This window comes from Carcharhinus amblyrhynchos, chromosome 2 (assembly GCF_965287045.1).
Source record: "Carcharhinus amblyrhynchos chromosome 2, sCarAmb.v2.hapA, whole genome shotgun sequence".
Lineage (NCBI taxonomy): Eukaryota > Metazoa > Chordata > Chondrichthyes > Carcharhiniformes > Carcharhinidae > Carcharhinus > Carcharhinus amblyrhynchos.
In genome coordinates this window covers 41783542-41805134 of record NC_137325.1, presented here as the reverse complement: position 1 = coordinate 41805134, position 21593 = coordinate 41783542, and the positions used below count along the sequence as shown (strand labels likewise).

General features: G+C 43.6%; 1 protein-coding gene across 1 annotated transcript in view; it reads right to left on the bottom strand.

Moving 5' to 3' along the window:
- The window catches only part of myo10 (myosin X), a 351157-nt gene that overhangs the window by 199524 nt on the left and 130040 nt on the right, over nucleotides 1-21593 (bottom strand). Inside the window, exon 3 of the mRNA XM_080204973.1 lies at nucleotides 6181-6339. Coding sequence (XP_080061099.1) covers nucleotides 6181-6339 — 159 coding nt within the window. The remainder of the gene's footprint in view (nucleotides 1-6180; nucleotides 6340-21593) is intronic.

Here is a 21593-nt window from a genome sequence, read left to right as displayed (position 1 = left end):
GAGGGCGGGCGACCCAGAGGGAGGGCGGGCGGGTGATCAACCCAGAGGGAGGGAGGGAGGGCGGGTGACCAACCCAGAGGGAGGGTGGGTGGGAGGGCGGGCGATCAACCCAGAGGGAGTGAGGGAGGGCGACCTACCCAGAGGGAGGGAGGGCGGGCGACCAACCCAGAGGGAGGGAGGGCGGGCGACCAACCCAGAGGGAGGGAGGGCGGGCGACCAACCCAGAGGGAGGGAGAGCGGGCGGGCGATCGACCCATAGGGAGGGAGGGAGGGAGGGAGGGAGGGCGACCAGCCCAGAGGGAGGGAGGGCGACCCAGTGAGAGGGAGAAAGAGCGCAGGTGACCTGACAAAAAAGGGAGAGAGAGTGGGTGTCCTAGCGAGAGAGAGAGAGAGACACAGTGGGGGTGAGAGCAGGCAGAAGATACCAGGAGCGAGAGAGCAGGTGAAAGAGGGCTGGGGTGGCCGAAGGGACGCGAGCAGGGGCAGACGTAGAGGCGACCCAGCGTTAGAGAGAGCGGGCGACTCAGGGAGCAAGAACGAGTGAGTGCGAGCATGAGACAGTGGGTGAACGTGTGTGTGTGTGTGTGTGTGTGTGTGTGTGTGTGTGTGTGTGTGTGTGTGTGTGTGTGTGTGTGTGCGTACTTGCACGCTCATGTGCACGTCTAGTTCAGTCGTAGTTTCAGAATTCCTACACATTCACACAAACTCACTTGGTGGGTGAGTGAGTGGATATCAGGAAATAAACAGATTCTGATGCTCCACACGCTAATGATGGTCGTTATAAATGATCCTTTTTAAAATTAATTTGACTTTCCTCAGCAAGTTCTTCATACCCTAAACTTTATTTTGAAAATCACCTTTAGGTGTTCTGCAAATCTCATCTTTCTGGAATTCATTCACTTGTCCCTGAATGGCAAAGAAATGGAAATGATGTTCTAAGTGAAAAGGTTGGACAAGCCTGATGTAGTCAAAAAGATTTTAGCAGTTTCCGATAAAATCTCATTGGTAGTGGTCACAGAAATGAGAGACTAAAATTCAAGGCAATGTGGGAAGTTGGATTCAAAATTGTTTCAGAGGCGGGAAACAAATGGTAACGGTCGATGGACGTTTCTATGAGTGATGCTCAGGGTTCAATACTGTGACTTGCTTTTTTGGGTTTATATAAGATTTGGACTGATTGTAGAGAATATGACTGAGAAATTTTCAGATCGTGCAAATATCAACTGTAGGTTCGATAATTTTAAAAAATGGTTGACTGCAGAAAGATTTCAATAGTGGGCAGAACAGGGGCAATGGGCAACAGTGGGGAATGTGACGTATTGTATTTAGGGGCACTAACAAGGCAAGAGAATACACAATAACTGGTAGGAAGAGTGTAATCAGCGGAGAGGAATAGAGGGACCTTGGGGTGCATGTCCAAAAGTCCATCAAGGTGGTCAAGAAGCACGTGGGACGCTTGCCTTTATCAGCCAAGGCAGAAAATACAAGAACAGAGAGGTCATGCTGGAACTGTATAAAAACATTGGTTAGGCCCGAGCTACAGGACTGCGCGCAGGGAGAGTAAGAGAATATCACCCAAGTCCTGCAAACGTCATTTATGAGGATAGATTGGATTGGCTAGGGTTGCTTTCTTTGGAACAGAGGGGGCTGAGGGGAGAATTAATGGAAGTGAATAAAATTACAATGGGTCAATATAGAATGAGCAGCACAACTTATTCTCTTTACTTGAAGGGTCCATAACCAGTGAGCATAGATTTTGGATAAGAGGTTTAGAGGGGAATTGAAAGCTTTCTCAGAATTTCAATGTTGATATGAGGGGGCCAAAAATGGATACAGTATTCAAAATAAGGCCTAAACAAGCCTTACAAGGAGAAAATGTAATATTTTGCTTTGCAGTGAGTTGTTCAATGAACACAATCTAGTGTCCAGTTTGCAACTGATCTTCAATGAAGATTAAATAGAATAGTTCAAATAAAGGCATCCTGTAATCTTAATCTCGCGAAGATCTTTCTCTTTAGAGAAATGTAGTAGTGTTTGATAAACTTGATATTTGATAAGCTATGACGTGACAATGCAAAATTACACCACTATAGCCCCTTTGTGAGTTGGCATTCAGTTGCTGACATTCTCATCTCAATTCAGAAATTATAAATTTAAATCCTACTCTCAGGTAGAAGTTGAGGCAGTTGTGAGGGTATACTGCACAACTAGAGCTGTTTGCCTTTCAAGTGTGACGTTAAACTGCTCTTTGAGGTGGATGTAAAAGATCCTGTAGTGATATTTGAAGACTAGCAAGGTACCATGGAATATTTAAGTTTTGGACAGGCTTGGGTTGTTTTCATTGTAATTCATTCATCAGGTAAGAGCAGCGCTCCGAAAGCAAGTGGCGTTTGCAACCAAATAAACCTGTTGGACTTTAACCTGGTGTTGTGAGACTTCTTACTGTGCTTACCCCAGTCCAACACTGGCATCTCCACATCTCATTTTCGTTGTAGCAGAGAAGAATGAGGGGCAACCTAGTTGAGGTGTACAAGATTTTGAGAGACATAGATAAGAGAACTAGGGGGTCATGTTCATAGCTCCTTGAAAGTGGAGTCAGAGGTGGACAGAATGGTGAAGAAGGCATTCAGCATGCTTGGTTTCATTGGTCAGAACATTGAATACAGGAGTTGGAATGTCTTGTTGAAGTTGTACAAGACATTGGTAAGGCCACACTTGGAATACTGTCTGCAATTCTAGTCACCCTATTACAGAAAGGATATCATTAAACTAGAAAGAGTGCAGAAAAGATTTACTAGGATGCTATCGGGACTTGATGAATTAAGTTATAAGGAGAGACTGAATAGACTGGGACTTCTTTCTCTGGAGCGTAGGAGGCTGAGGGGTGATCTTATAGAGGTCTATAAAATAGTGAGGGGCACAGATCAGCTAGATAGTCAATATCTTTTCCCAAAGGTAGGGGAGTCTAAAACTAGAGGGCATAAGTTTAAGGTGAGAGGGGAGAGATACAAAAGTGTCTAGAGGGCAATTTTTTCACACAAAGGGTGGTGAGTATCTGGAACAAGCTACCAGATGTAGTAGTAGAGGTGGGTACAATTTTGTCTTTTACAAAGCATTTAGATAGTTATACGGGTACGATGGGTATAGAACATAGAACATAGAACATTACAGCGCGGAACAGGCCCTTCGGCCCACAATGTTGCGCCAACCAGTCTTATTTTTAAAAAAAAACATTGACCCACTAATCTAAACCAATCTCTTTTCGTCCATAAACCTATCCACCAATCTCTTAAACGCCCCCAAACTAGGCGCATTTACAACTGCAGCAGGCAGGGCATTCCAGTCCCTCACCACCCTCTGGGTAAAGAACCTGCCCCTGACATCCGTCCTATAACTACCCCCCCTTAATTTAAAGCCATGCCCCCTCGTGCTAGATTTCTCCATCCGAGGAAACAGGCTATCACCATCCACCCTATCTAAACCTCTAATCATCTTATATGTTTCTATAAGATCCCCTCTTAGCCGCCTTCTTTCCAGTGAAAACAACCCCAAGTCCCTCAGTCTCTCCTCATAGGACCTCTTCTGCATACCAGGCAACATCCTGGTAAACCTCCTCTGCACCCTCTCCAAAGCCTCCACATCCTTTCTGTAATGTGGGGACCAGAACTGCACACAGTACTCCAAGTGCGGCCGCACCAGAGTTGTGTACAGTTGCAACATGACGCTGCGACTCCTAAATTCAATCCCCCTACCAATAAACGCCAAGACACCGTACGCCTTCTTAACAACCTTATCTACTTGATTCCCAACTTTCAGGGATCTATGTACACATACACCTAGATCCCTCTGCTCCTCCACTCTATTCAAAGTCCTCCCGTTAGCCCTATACTCAACACATCTGTTATTCCTACCGAAATGGATTACCTCACACTTCTCCGCATTAAACTCCATCCGCCACCTCGCGGCCCAGCTCTGCAACCTGTCCAAGTCACCCTGCAAACTTCGACACCCTTCCTCACAATCTACCACACCTCCGACTTTGGTGTCATCAGCAAACTTACTAATCCACCCAACTATACCCTCATCCAGATCATTAATAAAGATTACAAACAGCAGTGGCCCCAAAACAGATCCCTGAGGCACACCACTCGTAACCGAACTCCATGATGAATAATTACCATCAACCACCACCCTCTGTCTCCTATCTGCTAACCAATTCCTGATCCAAGTACCTAAATTACCACCAATCCCATACATCTGCATTTTCTGCAGAAGCATACCATGGTGAACCTTATCAAACGCCTTACTAAAATCCATATATACCACATCTACTGCCTTACCCCTATCCACCTCTTTGGTCACCTTCTCAAAGAACTCAATAAGGTTAGTAAGGCACGACCTTCCCGCTACAAAACCATGCTGACTATCTCTAATCAATTCATTACTCTCCAAATAACTATAAATCCTATCCCTAATAATTCTTTCTAAAACCTTGCCCACTACAGAAGTAAGACTCACTGGTCTATAATTCCCAGGGAAGTCTCTGTTCCCCTTCTTAAACAATGGGACAACATTCGCTGTCCTCCAATCTTCCGGTACTATACCAGAGACCAACGACGACCTGAAGATCAGAGCCAGTGGCTCTGCAATCACCTCTCTTGCCTCCCATAGAATCCTAGGGTAAATCCCGTCTGGACCAGGGGACTTATCTATGTATAGAGGAATAGGGGCCAAATGTAGGCAATTGGGATTAGCTTAGGGATTTTAAAAAAGAAAGGGCAGCATGGACAAGTTGGGCCAAAGGGCCTGTTACCATGCTATAAACCTCTATGACTCTATGGACAGCGTGGATAACATAGACATAGAACATAGAACACTGCAGCACAAACAGGCCCTTCGGCCCACAAGTTGCGCCGATCACATCTATACCTACTAAGCCATAGACCTAGCTATAACCCCCAATCCCATTAGATCTCATATAGTCATCCAGAAGTCTTTTAAAAGACCCCAGTGAGTTCGCCTCCACCACCACTGACGGCAGCCGATTCCATTCACTCACCACCCTCTGAGTGAAAAACTTATCCCTAACATCTCCTCTGTACTTGCTTCCCTGCACCTTAAATCTGTGTCCTCTCATAGTGACCATTTCAACCCGGGGAAATAGCCTCTGAGAATCCACCCTATCTATTCCTCTCCACATCTTATAAACCTCTATCAGGTCGCCTCTCAACCTTCGTCTCTCCAGGGAGAAGAGTCCTAGCTCCCTCAACCTATCTTCATAAGGCATGCCTCCCAATCCAGGCAACATCCTTGTAAATCTCCTCTGCACCCTCTCAATAGCTTCCACATACTTCCTATAGTGAGGCGACCAGAACTGCGCACAGTACTCCAAGTGGGGCCTGACAAGGGTCTTATAAAGGAGTAGCTTTTCCCCTTAGGTGAAGGGTCAGTCATGAGAGGGCATGGGTTCAAGGTGAGGGACAGGAGGTATTGGGGGGGATGTGAGGGAAGACTTTTTTTACCCAGCGGGTAGTGACAGTCTGGAATATGCTGCCTAGAAAGATAACGAAGGCGGGTTGTCTCACATCCTTTAAAAAGTATCTGGATGAGCACTTGGCACATCATAACCTTCAGGGCTATGGGCTAAGTGTTGGCAGATGGGATTAGGCAGGAGTTCAAGTGTTTCTAACCTGTTGGTGCAAACTCGACAGGCCAAAGGGCTTCTTCTGTGCTGTATAATTCTCTAATTTTATAAAATGTCTGATGCCCTGGCCAATATTTATCCAGAATCAACACCACTAAAAACTGATTATCTGGTCTTTTTCATATAGCTATTCAAGGGAGCTTGGTGTCACTTCTCCTTACATGACACAAGTGATCACAGGTCACAACCAAAGAGCTTTGATACTTCAGAGGTTGTGAAAAGCTCTTGGCAAATACAAATCGTTTTACCATTTAAAAGTACATTTCTTTGAAGTATTAACTGAACAAACAATTTTGGAACAAGCTAGCTAGTTCAAGTGCAATTGTTTTCCAGGAGCTGCCAAGATAATCTTTACCACCCAGTTGATTCATTTCATAACCATCATACAGATTTAGCGATTGACTTAGACAAGAAATGTTTAGCATTGCTGTACAGCATCATTGCATTTCAATACCACTTTGCTGTTTTGAACTTACGTAGATATTGTCCTGTTTATATCGCATGTGTAGATTATACATGATTGCCCCTTCATGCAAATCTGCCAAGGTTGCCATATCCTCAACGCCCTCAATACTACTCGGATGCATGGCCACCACTTTTTCCCTGGTTAAGGCATTTCGTTTGTAAGTGTATACCTATTTAAAAAAAACAAAATAAACATGTAAACAAATCAAATATGTAAACAGAGTTGATACATAAATGCATTCAATTTTCAACGCTGAATTAAGTTAACCTTCCTCTGTCATTTTTTAAATGAAAACTGAAAAATGAAATGAAATCTCACATGCAATGCATTACTTGTTTAATATATATGTTATTGTGTTTAAAGCAGCACTGCCCTCTCATCATCTTTAACAATGCTTTGAGAGTTGAAATTGCATTTGCAGATGAAGTAGATTTTGTGATGGCAAAGCATCCACCAGACTCTTACAAGGCCTATGATTTCAGAGAGGGCAAAAACTTGTCTAGCCTCGAAGGAGATTCCTGTTCTCCAGGTCTGAGTAGTGTATTAGTTGTTTGGTAACTGATATGCCAAGACCTGCATCGGTCTCAGAAGTAGGTTTGTGTCTGGACCCTCCACACAGTGGACCAAATTTATTTTTAGTACCTATAGAAACACAAAATCAAGAATAAGTCATTCAGTCTCAGGTTGTTCTGATGTACAATGATGATCTGAACCTTATACCTTCGCTCCATACTCCTAAATATCCTTACCAAACAAAAAACATTTGATATGTCTTGAAAAGACAGGACCCTTGTCAGACCCACTTGGAGTACTGTGTGCAGTTCTGGTTGCCTCACTACAGGAAGGATGTGGAAGCTATTGAGAGGGTGCAGAGGAGATTTACAAGGATGTTGCCTGGATTGGGAGGCATGCCTTATGAAGATAGGTTGAGGGAGCTAGGTCTCTTCTCCCTGGAGAGACGAAGGTTGAGAGGTGACCTGATAGAGGTCTATAAAACGTTGAGAGGAATAGATAGGGTGGATTCTCGGAGGTTATTTCCCAGGGCTGAAATGGTCGCTACGAGAGACACAGGTTTAAGGTGCTGGGAAGCAAGTACAGAGGAGATGTTAGGGGAAAGTTTTTCACTCAGAGGGTGGTGAGTGAGTGGAATCGGTTGCCGTCGGTGGTGGTACAGGCGAACTCGCTGGGGTCTTTTAAAAGACTTCTGGATGAGCACATGGGATCTAACGGCATTGGGAGTTACAGATGGTTCTATGGCTTAGTAGGTATAGATGTGATCGGCGCAACTTGTGGGCCAAAGGGCCTGTTTGTGCTGTAGTGTTCTATGTTCTATATGAAAACTCGTTTTACAGCACTAGAAGTGGTGAAGATTTGCCGTGGGAAAATCTGCCACTTCTTAATGCCTTTGGAGGCAACTGGTCACCCAGGATGTGTATTTAGCGGCATGGGAAAATAGTGGATGCCATTCGAAGGCACTACCCTGATGTAGTTGTTTCAGTCACAGTCCAAAGAATAAGTGTATAAATGAACAGAGCATGGAGGCATTTAACCTCCCTATTAATAATCACAAGATTATCAATAGGACAGAAAGGCTAGAAAAAAGTTTCAAGCTGCTTGAAAGTTCAAATTGTCCTTGTATGACACAAATGATCACAGATCAAAAATACTTCACAACCAAAGTAGTTTGATACTTCAGAGGTCATGAAAAGCTCTAGGCAAATGCAAGTCATTTTACCGTTCAATAATGCAATTTTTTGATGTATTAACTCAACAAATAATTTTGGACCAAGTTAGCTCGTTCAGGTGCAATTGTTTTCCAGGGGCTGTCAAGATAACCTGCCCCACCCAACTGATTCATTTCATAACGATCAGGGAAACCTCAGGAGAGAGAGAAATTGCCAGTAGCATCCCTCAGATTTTCCTTTTCCTTGAGATATTGTGGAATTTCGAATATCAAACATACAAGTATAACATCATGGGGATTAGACTGAGGAAAATTTCCAAGGCCAGAAACCTGCAGTTTGATGTAGCGAAAGCACACTGCTATTACACTTCAGTGACTGAAAGTGTCTGCTCCCTTCATTCCTGTGTTTTCACATGAACCCACAAATTGTGCAGTGTGTCTTGTTCATTTGCCATTAGTGAAGCTACCCTTACTGTTGATGCATGATGTTGCATCTCATTATGTAAAGAATGGAGGTGAACGCAGAATTAGCACTTAGGTTTTTAAACAGCTAACATGCCAATAAACAGTTGTTCCTTTAAGCTGTTTATCTGAGCCATTATAAATAGAACCATAGAAAAGATACAGCACAGAAAAAGGCCTTCAATCCATCATGCCTGCATCAGCTGAAAAAAAAACTAGCCTCCCACTGAAATCCAACCTTCAAGCATCCAGTCTTTAGCTATGCAGGCTACAGCACTTCAGGTGCAGATTCAGGTACTTTTTAGATGAGTCAACCAACTGAGCAGTGAATTCCAGGCACCACCTTCTGGGTGAAAATGTTTTTTCTTAATATCCCTCAAATCCTTCTATCACTCACCTTAAAAGTGGTTCACAAAGATTTCTGGTGTGAAAGCTATGTTACTTAATATAAGTATGGGATTACAGAGGATTATAAAATGTATGTTCATTCACCAGCCTGCAGTTTAGAATTTATATGTTCCAATATATGAGAGAGGACAAAATGAAACTTGAAACCTAACTATAAGAGGGTCCACTGCAGGATCCAAAATAAACAATATTGTTAAAGTACAATGATTCAACTTAATAAATTGCACACAACTCAAACAAAGTCATGAGCCATTGTAACTTCTGCTCAAAACAACGATACAAGATGTACACATTTCACAAGATGTATAGTCTTTCACAATAGCAATGATACAGTAGCTACAAACTTGCTCATATTGTACTAACGATGTGTCAGCCATAACTTACCTGGTAGTGCACCTGCCTCAGCATCATAAGATTCTGGGTTCAAGTCCCACTCTTGAACACGAACACAAAAATCAAGACTGAAGCTCCAGTGCAATATTGAGTGAGCGCCGCATTGTTGGAGGTGCTGTCTTTTGAATGAATCTTTAAACAACTGCCTAGATGGTTGTAAAAGATCTCATGGCACTGTTTCAAAGAACAGCAAGGGATTTATTTCTAATGTCTGGCTTATCCGTCAGTGTCACTAAAAACATTATCATAATACCATTTGGAGTTTGCTGAGTGACAAGTAATTGCTGTGCTTTCCTATATTACAGTAGTGATTACATTTCAAAAAGTACATACCAACATATGAATTAGGAGCAGGACTATGCCATTCATAATGAAGATCGTGGCTGATCTAATTGTGGCCTCAACTCTAGGTTCCACTTACCTCAGATAACCTTGAATCTCTTGTTAGTCAAGAATCTTCCTAACTGCTTTTATAACATTTAATGACTCTGCTGCAACCGCAGTTTGGGAAAGAGAGTTCCATATGTTCATAAACCTCAGGAAAAAATGTCTAATTTCTGTCTTAAATGGGAGAACCCATATATTTAAACCGATTCCTCTAGCTCCAGCCTCTCCCACAAGGGGAAACATCCTTTCAGCATCCATCCTGGTGTGCTGGTTAGGTGTATTGACCCGAAGAGGTGCCCAACGGTGGCAAACGGGAATTTTGCAGTAACTTCATTGCAGTGCTAATGTAACCCTTACTTGTGACTAATGAATAAACTGTATTCTAAGGGGAGGTGCTGGCCTTGTGATATTATCGTAAGACCATCAATCCAGAAACTCAGCTAATGTTCTGGGGACCCTGGTTCAATTCACATCATGGCAGGTGGTTGAATTTGAATTCAATAAAAAAATGTCTGGAATTAAGAATCTACTGATGACCATGAAATCATTGCTGACTATCACACAAACCCATCTGGTTCACTAATGTCTTTTATTGGGTGGGGCATGGTGGTACAGTGGTTAGCACTGCTGCCATACAGTGCCAGGGACCCAGCTTTGATTCCCAGCTTGGGTCACTGTCTGTGTGGAGTTTGCCTGTTCTCTCTGTGTCTGTGTGGGTCCCTACGGGTGCTCCAGTTCCCTCTCACACTCCAAACATGTGCGGCTTAGGTGGGATTGGCCACGCTAAGTGTTGGGAGACTAGCTAGGGTAAACGCATGGGATTATGGGGATAGAGCCTGGATGGGATTGTGGTTGATGCGAACTCGATGGACCAAATGGTTCTTCTGCACCGTAGGATTCTATCCTGTCAAATCCCTTCAGGATCTTCAATACACTTTTCAACAAGACAGAACATAGAACATTGCAGCACAGTACAGGCCCTTCGGCCCTCAATGTTGTGCTGAGCTATGTCCAATCCCAAGATCAAGCTATCCCACTCCCTATCATTCTGGTGTGCTCCATGTGCCTATCCAATAACCGCTTGAAAGTCCTAAAGTGTCCAACTCCACCATCACAGCAGGCAGTCTATTCCACACCCCAACCACTCTCTGGGTGAAGAATCTACCTCGGGCATCCATCCTATATCTCCCACCACAAACCTTATAGTTATGCTCCCTAGTAACAGCTATGTCCACCCAAGGAAATAGTCTGTGCACATCCATTCTATCAAAGCCTCTCATCATCTTATAAACCTCTATTAAGTCGCCTCTCATCCTCTTCTGCTCCAAAGAGAAAAGCCCCAGCTCCCTCAACCTTTCCCCATAAGACCTACCCTCCAAACCAGGCAGCATCCTGGTAAATCTCCGCTGCACTCTCTCCAATGCTTCCACATCCTTCTTATAGTGAGGTGACCAGAACTGAACACAATATTCCAAACCTGGTCTCACCAAGGTCTGGTATAGTTGCAGCATAACCCCACGGCTCTTAAACTCAAAAACCCTGTTAATAAACGCTAACACACTATAAGCCTTCTTCACGGCTCTATCCACTTGAGTGGCAACCTTCAGAGATCTGTGGATACGAACCCCAAGATCTCTCTGTTCCTCCACATTCCTCAGAACCCTGTCGTTGATCCTGTAATCCACATTCAAGTTTGTCCTACCAAAATGAATCACCTCACTCTTATCAGGGTTAAACTCCATCTGCCACTTTTTGGCCCAACTCTGCATCCTATCAATGTCTCTTTGCAGCCTACAAGAGCCCTCCACCTCATCCACTACTCCACCAATCTTGGTGTCATCAGCAAATTTACTGACCCACCCTTCAGCCCCTTCTTCCAAGTCATTGATAAAAATCACAAATAGCAGAGGACCCAGCACAGACCTCTGTGGTACACTACCGGTAACTGGCCTCCAGTATGAAAATTTCCCCTTCACCACCACCCTCTGTCTTCTATGAGACAGCCAGTTCCTTATCCAATCGGTCAAATTTCCTTCTATCCCACACCTCCTTATCTTCTTCATGCGCCTACCATGGGGAACCTTATCAAAAACCTTACTAAAGTCCATGTATACGACATCAACTGCTCTACCTTCATCCACACACTTAGTTACCTCCTCAGAGAATTCAATCAAATTTGTGAGACAGGTCTTACGCCTCACAAAACCGTGCTGACTATCTCAGATTAAACTGCATTTTTCCAAATGATCACAAATCCTATCTCTCAGGACCCTTTCCATTAACTTACCGACAACCGAAGTAAGACTAACTGGCCTATAATTACCAGGGTCCTTCCTATTTCCTTTCTTGAAGACAGGAACAACATTTGCCACTCTCCAGTCCTCTGGCACTATCCCCATGGACAGTGAGGCCCAAAAATCAAAGCTAAAGGCTCCGCAATCTCATCCCTTGCCTCCCAAAGTATTGCAGGATGTATCCCATCTGGCCCCAGGGGACTTATCTACCCTCAGATTTTTCAAAATTGCTAATACATCTTCCCTCAGAACATTTACCTCCTCCATCCCATCAGCCTGTATCACGCACTCATCCTCAAAAACATGGCCCCTCTCCTTAGTGAACACTGAAGAAAAGTATTCATTCAACGCCTCACCTATCTCTTCTGACTCCATGCACAAGTTCCCACTACTATCCTTGACTGGCCCTAACCTCAACCTGGTCATTCTTTTATTTCTCACATAAGAGTAAAAAGTCTTGAGGTTTTCTTTTATCTGACCCGCCAAGGACTTCTCATATCCTCGCCCAGCTCTCCTCAGCCCTTTCTTTAACTCATTCTGAGCTACCTCGTAACACTCAAGAATCCACCTGATCTATACCCCTCAACATCTTATACACTTCTATCAGGTCACCTCTCATCCTTCATCTCTCCTAAGAGAAAAGACCGAGCTCCCTCAACCTATCCTCATAAGGCACGCCACCCAATCCAGGCAACATCCTTGTAAGTCTCCTCTGCACCCTTTCAATAGCTTCCACATCCCTCCTGTAATGAGGTGACCAGAACTGCACACAGTACTCCAAGGGAGGTCTGACCAGGGTCTTATACAGCTGCAGCATTATCTCCCAACTCCTTAGCTCAATCCCTCGATTGATGAAGGCCAGTACACCATTCGCCTTCTTAACCACATCCTCTACCTGCGAGGCCGATTTAAGAGTCCTATGGACCAAGACCTCAAAGTCCTTCTGATCCTCTACACTGCTAAGAATCTTACCCTTGATATTATACTCCTTCATCCCATTGGACCTGCCAAAATGGACCACTACACATTTATCTGAGTTGAAGTCCACCTGCCACTTCTCCGCCCAGTCTTGCATCCTATCTATGTCTCACTGCAACTTCTGACATCCCTCCAGACTACACACAACACCTCCAACCTTTGTGTCGTCGGCAAACTTACCAACCCATCCCTCCACTTCCTCATCCAGGTCATTTATGAAAACTACAAACAGCAAGGGTCCCAGAACAGATCCCTGGGGCACTCCACTGGTGACCGACCCCCATGCAGAAAAAGACCCATCTACAACCACTCTCTGCCTTCTGTGGGCAAGCCAGTTCTGGATCCACAAGGAAACAGACCCTTGGATCCCATGCCTTCTCACTTTCTGAAGAAGTCTTGCATGGGGAACCTTGTCGAACACCTTGCTGAAGTCCACATAAACCACATCTACCACTCTTCCTTCGTCAATGTGTTTAGTCACATTTTCAAAAAACTCAACCAGGCTCGTAAGGCACGATATTCCTTTGACAAAGCTGTGCTGACTACTTTTGATCATACTAAACTTCTCTAAATGCTCATAAATGCTGTCCCTCAGGATCTTCTCCATCAACTTACCAACCACTGAGGTTAGACACACCGGTCGGTAATTTCCTGGGCTATCCCTATTCCCTTTCTTGAATATAGGAACCACATCCGCAATCCTCCAATCCTCTGGAACCTCTCCCGTCTCCATCCACGATGCAAAGATCATCACCAGAGGCTCTGCAATCTCTTCCCTCGCTTCCCACAGTAACTTGGGGTACATCCCATCTGGTCCCGGCGACTTATCTATCTTGATGCTATTCAAAATTTCCAACACATCCTCTTTCTTAACGTCCACATACTCAATTCTTCAGTCCGCCGCAAGCCTGCAGTACAACTACCCAGAACTGTTTCCACCATGAATACCGAGGTGAAGGATTCATTAAGCACCTCTGCTCTTTCTACCGGTTCTGTACAAACTTTCCCACCTTCACATTTTATAGGTCCTATTCCTTCACATCTCATTCTTTTACTCTTCACATATTTGTAGAACGCCTTAGGGTTCTCCTTAATCTTACCCGCCAAGGCCTTCTCATGACCCCTTCTGGCTCTCCTAATTTCCGCAAGTTCCTTCCTACAAGCCATATACTCCTCTAAATCCCTAACATCGCCTAGCTCTCTGAACCTTTTGTACGCTTTCCTTTTCTTTTTGACTAGTTTCATTACAACTTTCGTGCACCACGGTTCCCATAACCTACCAAAACCTCCCTATCTCATCGGAACATTATCGTGCAAAACTCCAAACAAACATTCCTTGAAAATCTGCCACCTTCCTTCGGTACTTTTCCCCCGAGAAGACCTCCTTCCAATTTACTCGTCTAATTTCCTGCCTGATGGCTTCATATTTCCCCTGTTGCCTGCCAAACAGTCTGTTTTAACTCTTGTACAGTGGACAAATAACTACGAGTAGATGTCTTGTTAGTACAACCAGTATTTATTTAAAGCACACAATCAATAATCACCCACCCAACCAACAATAAGTTATCTTACAGGAAAATACTAGAATTCAAGTACAATACAAGATGTTGACTTAAGTTTGTGTGACTGGCAAGTACCCAAGCAGATATTGGCCTTTATCTGTACGTTGGTCTCAGTAGTTGTCTGTGTAGTTTGGTCCTTTGGTCTGGTGTGGCACTCTGGCTCTGGTCTGTCTTCCTTCCTTCTCGGGTGTGGTAGCTCTCCTCTTGCTGGCGATGTTCTCCACTGTTGTAGCTCATTCATGGGGTCAGAGAGAGAGAGAGAGATTCCTGGTTGCGCAGCACCCTTTATACCCTGTTTGGTTTCACGCCCCTTTTTGGCCATTGCCAATCAATCGATCACACTTGATCACCCTGATCGATAAGAGTCCAATCAGGTGCTACCACACCGATCTCTGGGTGTGTCCCCAGCGGCCATGTCTATAGGTGTTGGAGGCACATAGGTCACATACCTTCCTCCTAAATAAGGATTCACGGTGCCCCTATGTCTGGTACACAACCCAGTGTGACCAGAAAGTCTCTTTCATCCTGGAGATGAAACAAGCCAGTGCGACTGTAAAGTCCCTTTTATCCTGGAGATGACCCATATCCTGTTTATTCACTCATCAGGATTGCAGCCTGTTCATCTCTGTCTTTAAACTGCAGCCTGTCAGATTAGTTTCTTGCCCAATTGCCCCAGAATGATTTACAAAACATCATTTTAGCTGGCCTGTTTGGCTACACCCCTTGCTCCAGATAAACACTTTCCTAGCTTGCCTGATCCTATCTCTTTCCGATGCTAGCATGAAGGAGATAGAGTTATGATCACTATCCCCAAGATACTCTCCCACTGAGAGATCCGACACCTCCTTACCGTAGGGATATTCCAATCAATGAGATCACCTCTCATTCTTCCAAACACCAATGATACAGGTTTTTGTAAACATGCAATTGAATTCTTTGCAAGTTCTAACGAGAAACAGAATTTTAGTTTGAGTGTTGCTTGTTGGCTGTGCTGAGAATTGTGGTAAACAGCTGTCTCATCTTTTACATTTATATCAGGCAATCTAACAAAATGGCATCAGAGGAAACAGTAAAACTACTCAAAAGTAACAAGTAGCCGTGGTTCTTGATATAATGATTTTATATAGTCTTGAATTTATACAAAGGTAAGATAGGAATTATGGATTTTCACTCGTGCTGGTTGCTTGAGAGGGAATTAACTGGCTTAGCGCACAAGTCTCAGGAAAAGTGCCTTGATTTTTCAGCCTGGGAATAGGATTGTGTGATGGAGTTGGGTTTGCCATTCCCAAATGCAGGTCAGAAACAGCTGAGGCTCGCTGAGTGCTGAGGTGGGATTTTAAAAGGCCCACGTTGGTTCTAGGAGGCTTCATCCCAGTTGTTTTGTTCAACATTTGGCCCTCTTTCCCTTACCCTCCATCATCCCAACCCATTCATTATGCCCAACCTATGCTCCCCTTCCACTCTCACAGACCCTCATACCTTCAATGCTAATATAATATGAATTCATGCAAAAAACAATGCCTTCCAGTCACCACTCCTTGCCTTTACTTCCAACTCACCCAGTATTCACCACGTACAGACCGAAGGACCATTCTGAAATGAAATAAAGATCCAACTATCTATGATCCAAGCATTCTATGAAAGTTTATTCAAAACATTAAAATACCTTCAACTGCATAACCCTATATCAAAACAAGGAGACTTGCATTCATAATCCGACAGAGACAGTTAATCTTTTAAACAATCCCTTTGGAATAATTTCAGGTTGTTGAAAGCAGCCAAACGTTAATGATGATATAATAATAGTCTTTGAGATAATATCAACAAACAGCTATTGTAACTTCTAGATCACATTTTGCTCAAACCCCACTGACAAGGATGGGCTGGTTTTTAATCTTTTTTCAAAGGGTTGGGGACTTAAATACTTTCACAATCAGATAGTTCTATATACCTTATCTGCGTTTAATGAGCACTTACATCTTGTCCATAAATCTCTGACTTCCAAACTGTGTTAAGGCCTTTGTTCCAGTGACAACTTGAGCACTGAGTTCAAATAGCTCAGATGAATTTGGGTTTCATATCTGTTGGAGCTTCTTTTAGGTAGGAAATGATGAAGATGATTGCTGAGAGTAGGGCAGTGGATGTTGTCAACATAGACTTCAGTAAAGCCTTAGACAAGGTCTCACATGGCAGATTGGTACAGAATGTGAAGCTGCATGGGGTCAGAGGTGAGCTGGCAAGATGGTTACAGAATTGGCTTGGTCATAGAAGACAGAGGATAGCAGTGGAAGAGTGTGTTTCTGAATGGAGGCTGTGACAAGTGGTGCTCCTCAGGGGTCAGTGCTGGAACCTTTTCTGTTTGTAATATATATAAATGATTTGGAAGAAAATGTAATTGGTTTGATTAGTAAGTTTGCAGGCAACACAGGCGGGTGAAATTGCGGACAGCAATAAGGACCATTGGAAGTCAACCCAGGTTGATAAGGTTGTTAATAAGACGTACAGTGTGTTAGCTTTTATTGATAGAGGGATTGAATTTCGGAGCCGTGAGATCATGTTGCAGCTGTACAAAACTCTGGCGCGGCCACACTTGGAGTATTGTGTACAGTTCTGGTAGCCGCATTATAAGAAAGATGTGGAAGCATTGGAAAGGGTGCAGAGGAGGTTTACCAGGATGTTGCCTGGTATGGTGGGAAGGTCTTATGAGGAAAGGCTGAGGGACTTGAAGTTGTTTTCATTGGAGAGAAGAAGGTTAAGAGGTGACCTAATTGAGACATACAAGATGATCAGAGTATTAGATAGGGTGGACAGTGAGAGCCTTTTTCCTTGGATGGTGATGGCTAACACGAGGGGACATAGCTTTAAATTGAGGGGTGGTAGTTATAGGACAGATGTTAGAGGTAGGTTCTTTACTCAGAAGGTAGTAAGGGTGTGAAATGCCCCACCTGCAGCAGTTGTGGACTCGCCAACTTTAAGGGTGTTCTAAAGGTCAGTGGATAGGCATATGGATAACATTGGAATCGTTTAGGTTAGAGGGTCATTAGACTGGTTCCACTGGTCGGTGCAACATCGAGGGTCTGTACTGCGCTGTAGTGTTCTATGTTCTAAGTTACAGCGGGATATAGATTGGTTGGCGCTTTGGACGAAGATATGGCAGATGGAGCTAAACCTTGGCAAATGTGAGATAATGCGCAAGGATATTTTGGCCTTGGAGGGAGTGCAGAGGAGGTTTACTAGGCTGATACCGGAGTTGAGGGGGTTGAGCTATGAGGAGAGGCTGAATAAACTAGGCTTGTACTCGTTAGAGTTTAGAAGAATGAGGGGAGATCTCATTGAGACGTATAAGATGATGAATGGGATGGATAGGATAGAGGTGGAAAGACTCTTCCCGCTCAAAAAAGACAGTAGGACTAGGGGGCACAGCCTCAAGATAAAGGGGGGGCGGTTCAGAACGGAGTTGAGGAGGAACTTCTTCACTCAAAGGGTGGTGAATCTCTGGAATTCTCTGCCCGTTGAAGTGGTGGAGGCTGCCTCGCTAAATATTTTTAAGAAGCGGGTTGATGGGTTTTTGATAAGAGAGGGGATTAAGGGTTATGGGGAGAGGGCGGGAAAGTGGAACTGAGCCACGACAGATCAGCCATGATCTTATTGAATGGCGGGGCAGGCTCGAAGGGCCAGATGGCCTACTCCTGCTCCTATTTCTTATGTTCTTATGTTCTTATGTAATGCATTTTGGAAGGTCTAATACAGATAAGAAATAAATGGCAGAACCCTTAAGAATATTGATAGGCAGAGGGATCTGGGCATACAGGTCACTGGCAATGCAGGTGGAGAAGGTAGTCAAGAAGGCAAATGGCATGCTTGCCTTCAACAGCCAGGGCATTGAGTTTAAAAACTGGGAAGTCATATTGCCACTTTATAGGTCTCACTTAGAATATAGTGTTCAATTCTGGTCACCACACTACCAGAAGGATGTAGAAGCTTTGAAGAGAGTATAGAAAAGATTTACCAGGATGCTGCCTGATACAGAGCATTAGCTATGAGGAGAGGTTGGAGGGACTTGGTTTGTTCTCACTGGAACGACAGGTCGAAGGGCGACCTGACAGAAGTCTACAAGATTATGAGAGGCATGGATAGAGTGCATAGTCAGAAGCTTTTTCCCAGGGTAGAAGAGTCAATTGGCAGGGGGCAAAGTGTTAACGTGCAAGGTTTAAAGGAGAAATACGAGGCAAGTTTTTTTTTTACACAGGATGGTGGGTGCCTGGAATTTGCTACTGGGGGAGGTAGTGGAAGCAAATACGATACTAACTTCTAAGGAGCATCTTGACAAATACATGAATAGGATGAGAATAGTGGGATATAGTCCCCAGAAGGGTTTGGGCAGCATGATCTGTGCAGGCTTGGAGGGCCAAAGTGTTGTAATTTTCTTTGTTCTGTACAAATTCTGCTCTGCTACTTTTTCCCTACCATTAAAATGGGCATGAGACAGTAATGGGCATGAGACTTCCAGGTCTGGGCCCTTCTGCCTTTTTTTTTTAAAAAGATCTACAGAATCTCCATGATTCCACAAAAATTCAACAGTGTCCCAACAATACATAATCACTTGTCTGTCAGCTGCCTCTGAAGTTTTAATTCATAACCAAAGGCATTTGATCATTCGGAAATTGCATAAAAACAATAAAAGACAGATGTAAAATGGGCTTTTAAGAACTGCAAAATTTACAGGAGCTGCACTTAAAAATACAAGTATCTAAACACAGAGTGGGATTTTCTGGCCGCACTTGCCCCAGGCCGGAAAATCTGGCCCAGAATCAATGGACCTTTGCGTGATCCATGTCCTGCCTGTTACAATTCCCATGGAAGGCGGGATAGTAAAATTTCATTCTCAGTCTCCAAATGTCAAAAATTTATGGTATTTGCCAGGCCCTGAATGTTAGTTATATGGACTGGCCACGCTAAACTGCCCCTTAGCGTCCAAAGATATGCAGGTTAGGTGAACTGGCCATGGTAATGTGTGGGCTTACGATGATAGGATGAGGGAGTGGGCCCGAATAAGAAAGTCAGTGCAGACTCAGTGAGCCAAATAGCCCCTTTCCACACTGTAGTTTTCTATTGCTCTATAGGCTTATAGGAAAGCTAATAGAATGCTATCATTTGTGAAGGGAAATGATTACAGAAGTATGGAAAGTTATACAGGGCATTGGGAAGACCACATCTGGAGTATTGTTCCAGTATTAGTCACCTTATTTAAGGAAGGATGTAAATGCATTGGAAACAATTTGGAGAATGTTTATTAGACTAATACCTGGAATGGGTGAGTTGTCATATGAGGAAAGGTTGAGCAAGCTAGGTTTATGTCTGCTGGAGTTTAGAAGAGTAAGAGGTGACTTGATTGAAATATACAAGATCCTGAGCAGTCTTAACCAGCTGGACATGAGAGGATGTTTCTTATTGCAACAGAGTTTAGAACTGGGGGTCATTGGCAAGGGGTCACATATTTAATAGTAAGAAGTCTCACAACACCAGGTTAAAGTCAAACAGGTTTATTTGGTAGCACAAGCACAAACCACTAGCTTTCAGAGTGCTGCTCCTTCATCAGGTGAATGTGATTTCAGTTCACAAACAGGGCATTATAAAGACACAAACTCAATTTACAAAATAATGGTTGAAATGCAAGCCATTATAGGAAGTCAAGTCAATGTTAGAACATAAGAACATAAGAAATAGGAGCAGGAGTAGGCCAACTAGCCCTTAAAGTAGAATTCTGTGTTGCTGGGAGCACCACAGCTGCCTAAGGTAAGACGTCCCAATGTTACCATGGAGGCTCACCCTCCACAATGGTGTCCGCTAGCTCCGATCATTTTTAATTTTAAATAGAGGGCATGTCAGGAAGGAGGCTTAAACTTCCTGTTAATCCTCTAGCATGAGAACCTAAATAACATCTTGAATTGGATAACAAGCACATTCTCTAGCCACTGACTAGTCAGTCCTGCAAAATCCAGTTACCTCTCCTGACCCAGTGTGAAGTCCGGACCTGAATATCAGGGACCTGATCCCCAAAGAAGAAAATCCTACCCAATGTTTCAGGCCTGTGACTTTCCATCAAAACTGGAAAAAATTAGAATGTTTTGAGCAAATATTTGTGTTGGGCCTTTAATCAATGTAAAAGGAAAACAGCTCATTTAGATAGCAAATGGTACAGGATAATAATTACATTCGCATGAGATTTTCATTTTTTTCAGGCAGAAACAAGGCTGCAAAACCCTGAGCAGTCTGATTTTACCAGCTGTTTGTTCTCACACTATGCTTGCTGCCATGTTCATTAGTTAATCCACCTGCTGGCACCAGGAGACCAGGAATAAAGCAAAATACTGCAAATGCTGCAAATCTCAAATAAAAGTAAACGCTGGAAACTCTCAGCAGGTTAGGGAGTATTTGTGTAGAGAGAAACGCAAGGGATTTTACATTTCAGGTTAAATAACCTTCTGTCAGGTTCACCTTGAAGTCCTGCTCTTCTCTTTGATGTGATGTCCATTCAGGCTGTTCATGGTTTGGGTTAATGACCTCTCGCCATTCTATTTCCATTCACTGCAGAGGATGCCTGATTTTCCAGTATGTTATTTTATTTCAGCCCAGCTGCCTGCCAGCTTCAGGCAGAAACCGATTTATGCAAATCCTGCACTGGCTATCAGGACCTCAATGCAATTTTGACATGCCAACGGGTGTAACCTGCACCACACAAGCACAGTTCATTGACATTAGATGTGGAGTGACATTAGCCAATAGTCCTTCAAAGCACAGAGTCCAGCTACTTGAGCAAAAACAAAACCCAAGCTGCTAGGCAGAACACGTGTTTGAGAGGTGGGGGTTCTACCTTAGCAAATAATACTCAAGTATACACATCTGCACAACTGCATTTCTTTCCATTTTAAATCTATCTCCTACACCTTTCTACATCATTTTTATAGCAGCTTTCCTAGAACTAATTTAAATTATAAAATTTGACTGATTCTAATGGTAACTGATGGTAAGTCTTCACCCGCAAATCTGATTTTTCCTCATTACTTTTGTACAAAAAATATTTCCAAAAAAAAGGAACTGGTTTACCCAATACTACCGCACTCGGGATTGACAGGAATTTAGGATGGTGGATAGAGTCATTCTCACAATACAATTTTAGAACAAATGCAAGGTGTATGTCAGAGTTGAAAGATGTACAGTTCCTGAAGCTACATTTTAACTGATTAAGAGACGA